This window comes from Hylobates moloch, unplaced genomic scaffold, assembly GCF_009828535.3.
Source record: "Hylobates moloch isolate HMO894 unplaced genomic scaffold, HMol_V3 SCAFFOLD_15, whole genome shotgun sequence".
NCBI lineage: Eukaryota > Metazoa > Chordata > Mammalia > Primates > Hylobatidae > Hylobates > Hylobates moloch.
In genome coordinates, this window is record NW_026652290.1 from 94,311,847 (window position 1) to 94,328,792 (window position 16,946).

The 16,946-nt window shown below is 50.9% G+C and overlaps 1 protein-coding gene across 1 annotated transcript in view; it reads left to right on the plus strand.

Annotated features, from left to right (window-relative positions):
- Positions 1 to 14,099, plus strand: part of PLIN3 (perilipin 3) — a 30,034-nt gene extending 15,935 nt beyond the window's left edge. Inside the window, exons 6-8 of the mRNA XM_032177675.2 lie at positions 3,971 to 4,170; positions 7,280 to 7,405; positions 12,904 to 14,099. Coding sequence (XP_032033566.1) covers positions 3,971 to 4,170; positions 7,280 to 7,405; positions 12,904 to 13,245 — 668 coding nt within the window. The 3' untranslated portion in view covers positions 13,246 to 14,099. The remainder of the gene's footprint in view (positions 1 to 3,970; positions 4,171 to 7,279; positions 7,406 to 12,903) is intronic.
- The last annotated feature ends 2,847 nt before the right edge of the window (positions 14,100 to 16,946 follow it).

The window sequence follows — 16,946 nt, forward strand, 5'->3', positions numbered from 1 at the left end:
CTCATCACTAACACTGTCCCCTCTGTCCTGCTCACCAGCTCTCGCCCTCACCCACCACAGTCTCCTCCCCACAGCAGCCACCAGAGGGCGCCTGTGACTACCTGAGTCAGAGCCCGTCCCTCCTTTGCCCACAGCCCTCCATGGACTCCACCTCCCTTGGGATCAAAGCCCAAGTCCTCGTCACAGCCCGAAAGGTCCTGCACAACCTGCCCCGTCCTCTCCCCGCCCTCCTCCTCTTCCCTCTTCGCTCACTCCGCTCCTGCATAAATATGTGTCTAAACTTGAGATCTTACTGAACTGTGACAACAATGCTGGTGTTCCTGCGAGGCCAGACATGCCACTCCAGTGATCTCGGTCATATACTTGCACTCCCTGCACTGTTTATTTGATATTCTTCTTTAATTAATTAATTTATTTATTTAGAGACAGAGTCTCGCTCTGTCACCTAGGCTGGAGTGCAATGGCGTGATCTCAGCTCACTGCAATCTCTGCCTCCCGGGTTCAAGTGAGTCTCCTGTCTCAGCCTCCTGAGTAGCTGGGATTGCAGGCACCTGCCACCACACGGCTAATTTTTTGTATTTTTAGTAGAGATGGGGTTTCACTATGTTGGCCAGGCTGGTCTCGAACTCCTGACCTCGTGATCTGCCCACCTCGGCCTCCCCAAGTACTGGGATTACAGGTGTGAACCGTGCCTGGCCCTTTTTTATTTGTTTGTTTTAGAGATAGAGTCTCACTCTCTTGCCCAGGCTGGAGTGCAGTGGTGCAATCATAGCTCAATGCAGCCTCAAACTCCTGGGTTCAGGTGAGCCTCCCACCTCAGCCTCCGAGTAGCTGGGACTACAAACACATACCATCATGCCCAACTAATTTTTCTTTATTTAATTTTTTGTAAAGACGGGGTCTCCCTCTGTCATCCCAGCTGATCTAGAACTCCTTGGCTGGAGTGATCCTACTGCTTTAGCCCCCCAGAGTGCTGAGATTGGGATTTCTGCAAATAAGAAGCTTAGGATATAGGCAGGGCACGGTGGCTTAGCCTGTAATCCCAGCACTTTGGTGGGCCAAGGTGGGCGAATCACTTGAAGTCAAGAGTTTGAGACAAGCCTGGCCAACATGGTGAAACCCGGTCTCTACTAAAAATACAAAAATTAGGCCGGGCATGGTGGCTCACGCCTGTAATCCCAGCACTTTGGGAGGCCGAGGCGGGCGGATCACGAGGTCAGGAGATCAAGACCACGGTGAAACCCCGTCTCTACTAAAAATACAAAAAATTAGCCGGGCGTGGTGGCGGGCACCTGTAGTCCCAGCTACTCGGAGAGGCTGAGGCAGGAGAATGGCGTGAACCCAGGAGGCGGAGCTTGCAGTGAGCCGAGATTGCGCCACTGCACTCCAGCCTGTGTGACAGAGCGAGACTCCGTCTCAAACAAAAAAAAAAAAAAGAAAAAAAACAAAAATTAGCCAGGCGTGGTGGCGGATGTCTGTAATCCCAGCTACTCGGGAGGCAGAGGTTGCAGTGAGCTGAGATTGGGCCGCTGCACTCCAGCCTGGGTGGCAGTGAGACTCCATCTCAAAAAAAAAAAAAAAGCATGGGTACAGAAGGAGCAGGATTAAATAAAGACATGCATGCAGCTGGGCACGGTGGCTCATGGCTGTAATCCCAGTACTTTGGGAGGCTGAGGCGGATGGATCACCTGAGGTCGGGAGTTCGAGACCAGCCTGACCAACGTAGAGAAACCCCATCTCTACTAAAAATACAAAATTAGCCTGGTGTGGTGGCGCATCCCTGTAATCCCAGCTAACTTGGGAGGCTGAGGCAATTGAACCCGGAAGGCAGAGCTTGTGGTGAGCCGAGACTGCGCTATTGCACCCTAGCCTGGGCAACAAGAACGAAATCCCGTCTCAAAAAAAATAAAGGCTGGGAGTGGTGGCTCATGCCTGTAATCCCAGCACTTACGGAGGCTGAGGCAACTGGATCACGTGGTCAGGAGTTAGAGACCAGCCTGGCCAACATGGTGAAACCCCGTCTCTACTAAAAATACAAAAATTAGCCAAGCATGGTGGCACGTACCTGTAATCCCAGCTACTCAGAAGGCTAAGGCGGGAGAATCGCTTGAACCCGGGAGGTGGAAGTTGCAGTGAGCTGAGATCATGCCATTGCACTGCAGCCTGGGCAACAGAGTGAGACTGTCTCAAAAAAACAAATAAATAAAATAAGTAAATAAATAAATAAATACATGCATATATACATATGAACCTACGAACATGGGAGGAGGCCAGGCGCGGTGGCTCACACCTGTCATCCCAGCACTTTGGAGGCTGAGGTGGGAGGATCAGTTAAGCCCAGGAGTTCCAGACCAGCATGGACAACATACCGAGACCCCGTCTCTACAAAAAATTTAAAAATTAGCTGGGTGTGCTAGTGCACGCCTGTAGTCCCAGTTGCTATTTGGGAGCTGAGGCAGGAGGATCACTTGAGCCTGGGAGGTCAAGGCTACGGTGAGCTATGATCGCACCGCCGCACTCCAGCCTGGGCAACAGAGCAACATTGTACTTCAAAAAATAAAAACCGACAAAACAAACAGATCTAAACATAGAAAAGGTACAGGAAGCCAGGTGCAGTGGCTCACACCTGTAAACCTAGCACTTAGGCAGGCTGAGGCGAGCAGATTGCTTGAGTCCAGGAGTTCAAGACCAGCCTGGGCAACATAGTGAGACCCCCATTTCTACAAAAAATACAAAAATTAGCCAGGTGTCTTGCCGTACTCCCAACTTCATGTAGTCGCAGCTACTCGGGAGGCCAAGGTTGAAGGACAGCTTGAAGCTGGGAGGTTGAGCCTGCAGTAAGCTGAGATCGTGCCACTGCACTCCAGCCTGGGCAACAGACCAAGACCCTGTCTTAAAAAAAAAGAAGAAAGGGTACAGGAAAAATACGGTATATATGGTATTATAATCTTATGGGACCACTGTAGTATATGCGGTCCATTGTTGGCTGAAATGTCATTATTATCTTTTTTTTGAGACGGAGTCTCACTCTCAACCCAGGCTGGAGTGCAGTGGTGTGATCTCAGCTCACTGCAGCCTCCACCTCCCGGGTTCAAGCGATTCTCCTGCCTCAGCCTTCCAAGTAGCTGAGATTACAGGCTAGTGCCATCACGCCTGGCTAATTTTTGTATTTTTAGTAGAGATGGGGTAGAGCCATGTTGGCCAGGCTGGTCTTGAACTCCCTGCCTCAAGTGATCTGCCCGCCTCGGCCTCCCAAAGGGCTGGCATTACTGGCATGAGCCACTGCGCCCAGCCTATGGTATTATAATGTTATGGGACCTCTGTAGTATATGCGATGTATTGCTGTTATTCTCTGCAGGACTGCATAATGAACATTCAGGACTATATTCACAGGTTGTCCAAGGCAGGTCTGGCCTGCAGGCCATAGCTTGAGACCCTCCCGCTAGTCTAAGGTCTCTGATTCCTGTGAGGTTTAATTTTCCTTATCCCCATTTTGCAGATAGGGAAAACCAAGGCAGAATCCTTTGTTCCCAGGCCTTCAAGGTTTATAAGAAGTAGAACTGGGGTATAAACTGGACAGCATGCCTGGGCGTGGTGGCTCACGCCTATAATCACAGCACTTTGGGAGGCCGATTCGGATGAATCACTGGAGATCAGGAGTTCGAGACCAACCTGGCCAACATGGTGCAACCCCATCTCTACTAAAAATACAAAAATTAGCCAGGTACAATAGCAGGCACCTGTAATCCCAGCTACTCAGGAGGCTGAGGCAGGAGAATCACTTGAACCCGGGAGGCAGAGGTTGCAGTGAGCCAAGATGACACCACCGCACTCCAACCTGGGCGACAGAGCGAGACTCCGTCTCTAAATAAAGAAATAAACTGGACAGTGATTCCTGGGACCATCTGCATGGGACAAGCCCGGCTGTGTGTTCTGGTCTTCACAGAGACTCTTCTCCTTTTCCTTGCAGCCCGCATCGCCACGTCCCTGGATGGCTTCGACGTCGCATCCGTGCAGCAGCAGCGGCAGGAACAGAGCTACTTCGTACGTCTGGGCTCCCTGTCGGAGAGGCTGCGGCAGCACGCCTATGAGCACTCGCTGGGCAAGCTTCGAGCCACCAAGCAGAGGGCACAGGAGGCGCTGCTGCAGCTGTCACAGGCCCTAAGCCTGGTGAGGTTCCGGGGAGTTGGGGCCCTGAGCCAGCAGCCTTCACCCCGCAGCAGACACCCACCCAGAGCTCAGTGGCTTATCGCTCACCCCTCTGCATGCTGGCGGGGCCATACGCGCTTGCTCCTGGCACTGTATCTGGTTGTACACTCATTTGCTCAGGCTGCTGCCACAAACCACACTGTCTGGGGCCGGGCATAGCGGCTCACACCTCTTTGTGTGAGTCCCTCAAGTTCTTTGGGAGCCCAAGGCAGGAGGATCGCATGAGTTCAGGGGTTTGAGACCCACCTGGGCAATATAGTAAGTCCCCATCTCTACAAAAAATAATTTAAAACAATTAGCCGGCTGTGGTGGTGCGTGCCTGTAATCCCAGCTACTTGGGAGGCTGAGGTGGGATGATTGCTTGAGCCCAGGAGTTGGAGGCTGCAGTGAGCCATGATTGTGCCACTGCACTGCAGCCTAGTCAACAGAGCAAGACCCCATCTCAAAAAACAAAAAAATCGCAGCCAGGTGCGGTGGCTCATGCCTGTAATCCCAGCACTTTGGGAGGCTGAGGCGGGTGGATCACGAGGTCAGGAGTTCAAGACCAGCCTGGCCAACATGGTGAAACCCCATCTCTACTAAAAATACAAAAATTAGCCAGGTACAATGGCAGGCACCTGTAATCCCAGCTACTCAGGAGGCTGAGGCAGGAGAATCGCTTGAACCCGGGCGGCAGAGATTGCAGTGAGCCGAGATCATGCTGCTGCTCTCCAGCCTGGGAGACAGAGTGAGACTCCATCTCAAAAAAAAAAAAAAAAAAAGTCGCACTGCCTGGGAAATGTAACCAATAGATACTTATTTTCTCACATTTCTGGATGCTGGAAGTCCAAGATCAGAGTGTCCTTTTGGGGCCTCTCTCCTTGACTTGTAGACAGCCATCTTCTCCCCGTGTCTTCACGTGGTCGTCCCTTCCCTCTGTGTATGTCTGTGTCCTAATCTCTTTTTTCTCTTTGAGGCGGAGTCTGGCTCTGTTGCCCAGGCAGGAGTGTAGTGGTGCAATCTCAGCTCACTGCAACCTCCACTTCCTGGGTTCAAGTGATTCTTGGGCCTCCACCTCCCGAGTAGCTGGGATTACAGGCACTTGCCACCATGCCTGGCTAATTTTTGTATTTTTAGTAGAGATGGGGTTTCACTGTGTTGGCTGGGCTGGTCTCAAACTCCTGACCTTAAGTGATCCGCCCGCCTCGGCCTCCCAAAGTGCTGGGATTATAGACATGAGCCACCATGCACGGCTCTAATCATCTCCTCATTTAAGGGGCCCAGCCCTTTATGGTCTGGAGCCCACCCTAATGGATAGCTTCATTTATCTTAATGACTTTTTTTTTTTTTTTAGAGACAGGGTTTCACTCTGTTGCCCAGGCTGGAGTGCATGATCATGACTCACTGCAGCCTCTAAGGTTCACCCATCACCCATCTTGGAGCATATGTCTGCCATCATTCCTCGTTATTTCTTTTTCTTTCTTTTTTTTGTTTTTTTTTTGAGACGGAGTCTCGCTCTGTCCCCCAGGCTGGAGTGCAGTGGTGCACGGTCTCTGCTCACTGCAAGCTCCGCCTCCTGTGTTCACGCCATTCTCTTGCCTCAGCCTCCCGAGTAGCTGGGACTACAGGCGCCCGCCACCACACCTGGCTAATTTTTTGTATTTTTAGTAGACACTGGGTTTCACCGTGTTAGCCAGGATGGTCTCGATCTCCTGACCTCATGATCCACCCGCCTCGGACTCCCAAAGTGCTGGGATTACAGGCGTGAGCCACCGCGCCCGGCCGACTATTTTTCTTTTCCCTTGAACTGTATGTAATATATAGAGATGAGGTCTCACTGTGTTGCCTAGGCTGTTCTGGAGCTCCTGAGCTCAAGTGATCCAACCCCCTTGGCCTCCCAAAGTGCTGGGATTGCGGAAGTCAGCCTGCTTCATTCCTTTGGAAAGCTGAGTCATATTTCATTACAAGCACTTTTTTTTTTTTTGAAACGGAGTCTGGCTCTGTCACCCAGGCTGGAGTGCAGTGGCGCAATCTCAGCTCACTGCAACCTCCGCCTTCCAGGTTCAAGCGATTCTCATGCCCCAGCCTCCCGAGTAGCTGGGACTACAGATGTGCACCACCATGCCTGGCAAATTTTTTTTTTTTTTTTTTTTTTTGAGACGGAGTCTGGTGCTGTCGCCCAGGCTGGAGTGCAGTGGCATGATCTCGGCTCACTGCAAGCTCTACCTCCCGCGTTCACGCCATTCTCCTGCCTCAGTCTCCCAAGTAGCTGGGACTACAGGCGCCCACCACCACACCCAGCTAATTTTTGTATTTTTTTTTTTTTTTTTTGAGACGGAGTCTCGCTCTGTCACCCAGGCTGGAGTGCCGTGGCGCGATCGCGGCTCACTGCAAGCTCCGCCTCCCGGGTTCACGCCATTCTCCTGCCTCAGCCTCTCCGAGTAGCTGGGACTACAGGCGGCCCGGCCTAAATTTTTGTATTTTTATTAGAGACGGGATTTCACTGTGTTAGCCAGGATGGTCTGGATCTCCTGACCTCATGATCCGCCCGCCTCGGCCTCCCAAAGTGCTGGGATTACAAGCGTGAGCCACTGAGCCCGGCCGCTAATTTTTGTGTTTTTAGTAGAGACAGGGTTTCACCATGTTGGTCAGGCTGGTCTTGAACTCCTGAGCTCAGGTGATCCGCCCACCTCGACCTCCCAAAGTGCTGGGATTACACGCTTGAGCCACCATGCCCGGCCTACAAGCACTTTTTAAGCCTTTGCTAGTTCCATCTGCTCATGTCCCATTGGCCAAAGCCAGCCACGTGTCCAGGCTCCCTTGCAAGCGCAGGAGAAAGTGACGCAATGGGAGGAGCTACAGGGGATGCGCAGCCCTTCTTTGCACCAACCACACAGACCCTGAGTGTGTCAATGATTAAACCAAAGGCCCCAGAGCTCACCGTAGCCAGGAAACCCTTCCTCCCTCCCTCCCTTTCTCTTTTCTAGACCGTCATATAAGTCAGATGATGGAAGGATTCCCCGGGTTCCTTCTGGAATCCCGCCTCTCCCAGGGGAGCCTCCTTCCCTCACCTCTCTCTCCCCTGCCCCAGATGGAAACTGTCAAGCAAGGCATTGATCAGAAGCTGGTAGAAGGCCAGGAGAAGCTGCACCAGATGTGGCTCAGCTGGAACCAGAAGCAGCTCCAGGGCCCCGAGAAGGAGCCGCCCAAGCCAGAGGTACCCATGAGGGACTGGGGGGTGGCCTGGGTTACTTGGAGTCCCGATGCCACTCTCTACACCTCTGCTTCATGGGCCTACCTGCTTCTAATGATTTTCCTAGCCTCATCTGCTTTGGGGAGCTAATGACACCTCCTCCAGGAAGCCTGCCTTGATTTCTCCTCTTGGGCATGCATAGGTATGGCTTCTTTTTTTTTTTTCCTTATTTATTTATTTTTTTTAGACGGAGTGTTGCTCTGTCACCCAGGCTGGAGTACAATGGCATGATCTTGGCTCACTGCAACCTCCACCTCCTGGGTTCGAGTGATTCTCCTGCCTCAGCCTCCCTAGTAGCTGGGGTTATGGGGTTATAGGAGCTCACCACCACGCCTGGCTAATTTTTTTGTATTTTTAGTAGAGACAGGATTTCACCATGTTGACCAGGCTGGTCTTGAACTCCTGACCTCAAGTGATCCACCCTTCCCGGCCTCCCAAAGTGCTGGGATTACAGGCATGAGCCACCGAGCCCAGCCCCTAGCAGCAACTTCTGACTAGTATTCTCCGGCCCCCTCCACTCTATCTCAAGCCTTGGCTTCTTGTGTTCTCTGATGGGTCTCGCTGCCTGTCCCACCACCCACTTAAGCTCCCCAGGGGCAAAGGAAGGTTGCAGTGAGCCGAGATCGCGCCACTGCACTCCAGCCTGGGCAACAGAGGGAGATTCTGTCTCAAAAAACAGAAAATGTCCTGAAATTAGATGAAGGTAGTATTTGCACAACCTTGTGAATATATTAAAAATCAATGAATTGTACACTTCAAAGGGTGAGTTTTATGGTGTGAGGATTATATATCAATTTTTGAAATATTTGTTTATTTATTTTTGAGACAGTGTCTCACTCTGTTGCCCTGGCTGGAGTGTAGTGATGCCATCACAGGTCACTGTGGCCTCGCCATTGCAGATTCAGGCAATCCTCTCGCCTCAGCCTGCCAAGTAGCTGGGAACACAGGCACGTGCCACGATGCCGGGCTAATTTTTTTTTAAATTTTTAGTAGAGACGGGATCTCACTGTGTTGCCCAGGCTGGTCTTGAGCTCCTGGCCTCAAGCAATCCTCCCACCTCGGCCTTCCAAAGCACTGGGATTACAGGCATAAGCCACCACACCCGACCCCAGATCGATTATTTATTTATTTATTTATTTATTTATTTATTTATTTTTATTATTATTTTTTTTTGAGACGGAGTCTCGCTCTGTCGCCCAGACTGGAGTGCAGTGGCATAATCTCTGCTCACTGCAAGCTCTGCCTCCCAGGTTCACGCCATTCTCCTGCCTCAGCCTCCCGAGTATCTGGGACTACAGGCGCCCACCACCATGCCCAGCTAATTTTTTTTGTATTTTTAGTAGAGACGCGGTTTCACCGTGTTACCCGGGATGGTCTTGGATGCTGACCTTGTGATCCGCCCGCCTTGGCCTCCCAAAGTGCTGGGATTACAGGCGTGAGCCACCGCGCCCTGCCTATTTATTTATTTATTTATTTATTGCTCTGTCACCCAGGCTGGAGTGCAGTGGCACAATCTCAGCTCACTGCAACCTCTGCCTCCTGGGTTCAAGCGATTCTCCTGTCTCAGCCTCCCCAGTAGCTGGGATTACAGGCATGCGCCACCACACCTGGCTAATTTTTATAGTTTTTAGTAGACATGGGGTTTCGCCATCCTGGCCAGGCTGGTCTCAAACTCCTGACCGCAGGTGATCCGCCCGCCTTGGCCTCCCAAAGTGCTGGGATTACAGGCGTGAGCCACCGTGCCCGGAACCAGATCAATTTTTTAAAAACTGAAATGAGATCATATCAAAAGCACATAGTAAGGGCTACAAAAGTGATATGCATAAAGATATCGTGAATATCTCTATAAATGCAAATTGTTTGGGAGGCAGAACTGGGACCGCCTGCCGCCTAAAACTGTCTCCTGTTTCCCTGACTGCTAAGCACAGAAGCCAGAATGACTTTTCAAATGAAAAAACCAGATCTTATCTCTCTCACGTGGGCACCTTCCCGTAATCCCTGGCTCAAGTCCAGAGTCCTGCAGCTGCCAGGGCTCTGGGCAAAACCCTACCTCCCAGTGCGTGCCTTTTTTTTTTTTTTTTGAGATAGAGTCTCACTCTGTCACCCCAGCTGGAGTGCAATGTCATGATCTCGGCTCACTGCAACCTCTGCCTCCCAGGTTCAAGCAATTCTCCTGCCTCAGCCTCCCTAGTAGCTGGGACTACAGGCACCTGCCACCACGCCCAGCTAATTTTATTTATTTATTTATTTTTGAGACAGTCTCACTCCGTCACCCAAGCTGGAGTGCAGTGGCGTGATCTCAACTCACTGCAGCCTCTGCCTCCTGGGTTCAAGCTATTCTCCTGCCTCAATCTCCTGTGGATTGCAGGCGCCCACAACCACACCTGGCTAATTTTTTTGTATTTTTAGTAGAGACAGGGTTCCATCATGTTTGCCAGGCTGGTCTAGAACTCCTAACCTCAAGTGATCCTCCCGTCTTGGCCTCCCAAAGTGCTGGGATTACAGGCCTGACCCACTGCGCCCGGCCTAATTTTTGTATTTTTAGTAGAGATGGGGTCTCACCATGTTGGCCAGGCTGGTCTCGAACCCTGTGTGTGCTCTTCTCACTCTCTGGCCAAGGAAATTTTCAAGGACCTGATTTCAACGATGTTCTCCCCCGATGGTTTACAACTTCTGCCTAGAAAGTTCTTCCAGGCTGTCCCAGCCTGGCTTCCACTTTTTGTTTTTTAACAGTTTTTGTTTTGTTTTGTTTTGTTTTTTGAGATGGAGTCTTGCTCTGTTACCCAGGCTGGAGTTCATTGGCACGATCTCGGCTCACTGCAAGCTCCGCCTCCCGGGTTCACGCCATTCTCCTGCCTCAGCCTCCCGAGTAGCTGGGACTGCAGGTGCTGCCACCACACCTGGCTAATTTTTTTGTATTTTTTTAGTAGAGACGGGGTTTCACCGTGTTAGCCAGGATGGTCTCAATCTCCTGACCTCGTGATCCACCCTCCTCGGCCTCCCAAAGTGCTGGGATTACAGGCGTGAGCCACCACGCCCAGCCTCTTTTTAACAGTTTAATTGAGATATCATTTGCATACCATACAAGTCATTCGTTTAAAGCATACACATAACTGGTTCTTAGCATTGCGCAACTATCCCTATCTCATCTCATGCCCCTAAAAAGAAACCCTTTTCCCATCAGCAGTCACTGCCCCATTTTCTCTTCCTCACAACCACGTATCCCCTCCTGTCTCTGTGGATGGGCCTGTCCTGGACATTTCATAGAAATGGGATCACACCCTGTTTGGCCTTTTGTGTCTGGCCTCTCGCGCTGAGCGTGACGTCCTCAGGGCTCATCCATGCTGTGGCCTGGGTCAAATCCCCATGACTTTCTTTTTTTTTTTTTTTTTTTGAGGCAGAGTCTCGCTGTCTCCCAGGCTGGAGTGCAGTGGCACAATCTCTGCTCACTGCAGGCTCCGCCCCCAGGGTTCACGCCATTCTCCTGCCTCAGCCTCCCGAGCAGCTGGGACTAGAGGCGCCCACCATCACGCCCAGCTAATGTTTTGTATTTTTAGTAGAGACGGGGTTTCACCGTGTTAGCTAGGATGGTCTCGATCTCCTGACCTCATGATCCGCCCACCTCTGCCTCCCAAAGTGCTGGGATTACAGGCGTGAGCCACCGCGCCCGGCCCCCATGACTTTCCATGGCTGAGTCATATTCTGTTGTACGGATGGATCACATTCTGTTCACCCATTTATCAACCAAAGGACACTTGAGGCATTTCTACTTTTTGCTATACCCCTATGTGCATGTCTTTGTGTGTGGACGTATGTTTCCGTTTCTCTTGTGCATACACCCACAACTAGAATTGCTGAGTCATGTGATAATTCTATGGTTTAACATTTTGAGGAACCACTAGACTGTTTTCCAAAGTAACTATACCACCAGCAATACGTGAGGCTTCCAGTTTCTCCGCCTCTTGACTGACACTGGGTATCATCTGATACCTTGTGGGGTTTTTTTTGTTTTTTTGTTTGTTTGTTTTTTGTTTTTGAGACGGAGTCTCGCTCTGTTGCCCAGGCTGGAGTTCAATGGCATGATCTTGGCTCACTGCAACCTCCGCCTTCTGGATTCAAGCAATTCTTCTGCCTCAGCCTCCTGTGTAACTGGGATTACAGGCACCTGCTACCACACCCAGCTAATTTTGTATCTTTAGTAGAAATGGGGGTTTCGCCATGTTGATCAGGCTGAGCTCCTGACCTCGGTGATCCACACGCCTTGGCCTCCCAAAGTGCTGGGATTACCCAAAGTGCGTGAGCCACCATGCCAGGCCTCCTTATGGCTTTGATTTGCATTTCCTCAATGACTTATAATGTCAAACAGCTTCTCATGGGCTCTCCCTATATCTTCTTTGGTGATTTGTCTATGCCTTTTAAAAAATTTGACTAGTGGCCAAATGCGGTGGCTCGTGCCTGTAATTCCAGCATTTTGGGAGGCTGAAGTGGGCAGATCACTTGGGCCCAGGAGTTTAAGACCTGGGCAATTTAGTGAGATCCTGGCTCTACAGAAAATTTTAAAAATGTAGCTGGGCGTGGTAGTGAGTGCCTGTAGTCCCAGCTATTCAGGAGGCTGAAATGAGAGGATAACTTGAGCTGATGAGTTAGAGGTTGTGGTAAGCTATGATCACACCACTGCACTCCAGCCTGGGTGACAAAGTGAGATCCTGTTTCTAATTAAAAGAAAAGAGTCTGGGCGCGGTGGCTCATGCCTGTAATCTCAGTACTTTGGGAGGCTGAGGAGGGTCAATCACTTGAGGTAGAGTTCAAGACCAGCCTCACCAACATGGTGAAACCCCATCTGTACTAAAAATGCAAAAGTTAGCCGGGTGTGGTGGCATGCACCTGTAGTCCCAGCTATTTGGGAGGCTGAGGCAGGAGAATGGCGTGAACCTGGGAGGTGGAGCTTGCAATGAGCCGAGATCGCGCCACTGCACTCCAGCCTGGGCGACAGAGCGAGACTCCGTCTCAAGAAAAAATAAAATAAAAAGGCCGAGCTCAGTGGCTCATGCCTGTAATCCCAGCACTTTGGGAGGCCGAGGCGGGCGGATCACGAGGTCAGGAGATTGAGACCATCCTGGCTAACATGGTGAAACCCCGTCTCTACTAAAATACAAAAAATTAGCTGGGCGTGATGGCAGGCACCTGTAGTCCCAGCTACTTGGGAGGCTGAGGCAGGAGAATGGCGTGAACCTGGGAGGCAGAGCTTGCAGTGAGCCGAGATCGCACCACTGCAGTCCCGCCTGGGCGAGAGAGTGAGACTCCGTCTCAAAAAAAAAAAAAAAAAAAAAAAAGTTTCGCCTATGGAAAGTGTTTTCCCCAAGGTCAGTGGTAGAACCCCTCTTCCCCTTTCCCTGGCTTCAGCTCCAACCGCCTTTCCTGAAACAAATGGTCCTGATTGGTGTCCTCGTCTCCCTTCTCAGCAGGTCGAGTCCCGGGCGCTTACCATGTTCCGGGATGTTGCCCAGCAACTGCAGGCCACCTGTACCTCCCTGGGGTCCAGCATTCAGGGCCTCCCCGCCAATGTGAAAGACCAGGTGCAGCAGGCCCGCCGCCAGGTGGAGGACCTCCAGGCCACCTTTTCCAGCATCCACTCCTTCCAGGACCTGTCCAGCAGCATCCTGGCCCAGAGCCGCGAGCGCGTCGCCAGCGCCCGCGAGGCCCTGGACCACATGGTGGAATACGTGGCCCAGAACACACCTGTCACGTGGCTCGTGGGACCCTTTGCCCCTGGAATCACTGAGAAAGCCCCAGAGGAGAAGTAGGGGAGAGGAGAGGACTCAGCAGGCCCTGTCTCTGTGCTGCAGCTGTGCTCCGGAGTCCTCAACCCAGGGCTCATTTCAAACTGATTTTCTAGCCACTCCTCCCAGCTCTTCTGTGCTGTCCGCTTGGGAAGCTAAGGCTCTCAAAACGGGCATCACCCAGTTGACCCATCTCTCAGCCTCTCCGAGCTTGGAAGAAGCCTGTTCTGAGCCTCACCCTATCAGTCAGTAGAGAGAGATGTCCAGAAAAAATATTTTTCAGGAAAGTTCTCCCCCGCAGATTTTTTTTTTTCCTTGTTAAAAATCAGGAATATAGGCCGGGCATGGTGGCTCACATCTGTAATCCCAGCACTCTGGGAGGCCGAGGCGGGCGGATCACCTGAGGTCAGGTGTTCGAGACCAGCCAGGCCAACATGGTGAAACCCCGTCTCTACTAAAAATACAAAAAAAAAATGAGCCAGGCGTGGTGGCAGGCGCCTGTAATGCCAGTTACTCAGGAGGCTGAGGCAAGAGAATCTCTTGAACCCGAGAGGTAGAGGTTGCAGTGAGCCAAGATCGCGCCATTGCACTCCAGCCTAGGGGACAAGAGTGAGACTTAGTCTCAAAAAAAAAAAAAAAAAAAAAAAAATCAGGGACGTAGTTCATATCCCACTTCGTTTACACCGACGTCCCTGGATAGCAGCCTGTAGCTAAGGGACTTGGGATTTCTGGCCTAAGTGGGCCTCCTGGGGATGGGGTGGAACACTGAGCTTCTGAGCCTCATTGTAGAGTAGAAAGGTGCTGGGGCCTGTCTGGTAAGCCTTGTTGAAATGCTCTGGTATTCAGTATTGCCTTAATAAACTTCACCCACAACTGCATACAGGCCATGTGTGTACGTGTGTGTGTCTTCATCTGTCTCTGTTGCTAGAACAGAACTATCTTAGGCAGGGTAATTTATTTATTCATTTATTTATTTTGTAGAGATAGGGTCTTGCTATGTTGCCCAGGCTGATCCTGAACTCCTGAGCTCAAGCGATCCTCCTGCCATGTCCTCCCAAAGTGCCTGGCCAGGCTGAGTAATTTATGAGCAACAGAAATTGGTTTCTCACAGTTCTGGAGGCAGGGAAGTCCAAGATCAAGACACTAGCAGGCCTGGCACAGTGGCTCACACCTGTAATCCCAGCACTTTGGGAGGCCGAGGTGGGAGGATCGCTTGAGGCCAGGAGTTTGAGACTGGCCTGGGCAACATAGCAAGACCCCATCTCTACAAAATTTTTTTTTTTTTTTAATTAGCCAGGCATGGTAAGGTGGGAGGGTCACTTGAGCCCAGGAATTTGAGACTGCAGTGAGCCAAGATCGCACTACTGCACTCCAGCCTGGGCAACAGAGCAAGATACCATCTCAGAAAAAAATCCAGGTGACAATCTACAGTGTTTCTCTACGGTAGCTACAGAGAAGGGGAACTTCAGGGACTTCTCCCAGGGACATGGGAAAGATACATTCTCAGTCTTACTAAATACTGCTAGACTGTTGGCCAAATCATTGTCAGTCTTTTCACTCCCACCCTAAGTCCACGAGAGGGTTCATTTTCCCCGTCACCAACCACATGTTACTTTCTCTTTGTTAATCTGTATTAAAGTTGAATTCATATGCACCCAAGTATATGAATCTTAAATGGACAGTTCAATGAATGCTACATAGGAATCCACTCCCTATAACCAACAGCCACATCAAGGGATTACTGGTGCATGCACCACCATGCCTGGCTAATTTTTGAATTTTACTAGAGACGGGGTTTTGCCATATTGGCCAGGCTGGCTTTGAACTCCTGACCTCAAGTGATCTGCCCGCCTCAGCCTCCCAAAGTGCTGGATTACAGGCGTAAGCCACTGTGCCAGCCTTTTTTTTTTTTTTTTCATCTTTTTTGAGACAGAGTTGTACTCTGTTGCCCAGGCTGGAGTGCAGTGGTGCTCTCTCAGCTCACTGCAACCTCCACCTCCCAGGTTCGTGTGGTTTTCCCACTTCAGCCTCCCGAGTAGCTGGGATTACAGGCGTGCACCACCACGCCTGGCTAATATTTTTTTTTTTTTTTTTTTTGAGATGGAGTTTTTTTTTTTTTTGAGATGGAGTCTTGCTCTGTCACCCAGGCTGGAGTGCAGTGGTGCGATCTCAGCTCACTGCAAGCTCCACCTCCTGGGTTCATGCCATTCTCCTGCCTCAGCCTCCCGAGTAGCTGGGACTACAGGCGCCCGCCACTATGACCAGCTAATTTTTTGTATTTTTAGTAGAGACAGGGTTTCACCGTGTTAGCCAGGATGTAATTTTGTATTTTTAGTAGAGACGGGGTTTCACCATGTTAGCCAGGCTGGTCTCGAATTCCTGACCTCAAGTGATCTGCCCACCTCAGCCTCCCAAAGTGCTGAGGTTACAGGTGTGAGCCACCACACCTGGCCCCACCTCATCCTCTTGAGTATCTGGGAACTACAGGCGTGCACCGTCACACTCAGCTAAATTTTATACACACACACACACACACACACACACACACAGATGTGGGTCTTGCTATGTTGCCTAGGCTGGTCTCAAACTCCTGGGCTCAAGCGACCTCCCACTCAACCTCCCAAAGCACTGGGATTACAGGTGAGAGTCACTGCATCTGGCTCTCACCCGATCTTTTCCCCAGTCCCATCAGATAGATGCTATTATCTCCAGGGAAAATGAGGTGTAATCCAGAGAGCTCACCCTCAGCCCCACCTCAGCTACTAATAGCTGAGTAGTAATTTGAACTCAGGCCAGGCATGGTGCCTCACGCCTGTAATCTCAGCACTTTGGGAGGCCAAGGCGGGCAGGTCACTTGAGGTCAGGAGTTCAAGACCAGCCTGGCCAACATGGTGAAACCCCCTCTCTATTAAAAATACAAAAATTAGCTGGGTGTGGTGGCACACACCTGTAATCCCAGCTACTCGGGAGTCTGAGGCACAAGAATCACTTAGCCCGGGACGCAGAGGTTGCAGCGAACCAAGATCACGCCACTGCACTCCAGCCTGGGCAACAGAGTGAGACTCTGTCTAAAAAAAAAAAAAAAAAGAATTCGGACTCAAAGAGTCAAGTTCTCTCCACGGTGCTCATAACTACCACATTTTAAGGTAGCAATGCCTGTTTTGGAATATCATACATGATACATATGTTGACTTGCAAAAGTGTCAAAGATGTATTGACAATGGAATACAGTAAATTTATTATTATTATTTTGAGACAGAGTCTCGCTCCGTTGCCCAGGCTGGAGTGCAGTGGCACGATCTCAGCTCACTGCAAGCCCCACCTCCCAGGTTCACACCATTCTCCTGCCTCAGCCTCCTGAGTAACTGGGACTTCAGGTGCCCGCCACCACGCCCAGCTAATTTTTTGTATTTTTAGTAGAGACGGGGTTTCACCATGTTAGGATGGTCTCGATCTCCTGACATCGTGATCCGCCCGCCTCGGCCTCTCAGAGTGCTGGGATTACAGGCGTGAACCACCACGCCCAGCCGAAAGTATTTATTGTCTGGTCGGTTTTGCTGAACTCTGTCCTATGCGAATTAAAAAGGAAAATCAGATCAAAGAATATTCAGTATCATGATCACGGATCTGTGGATATGTGTGCAGAAGTGGAAAACAGAGGCCAGGCATGGTGGCTCATGCCTGTAATCCCAGCACTTTGGGAGGCCGAGGCAGGCAGATCACTT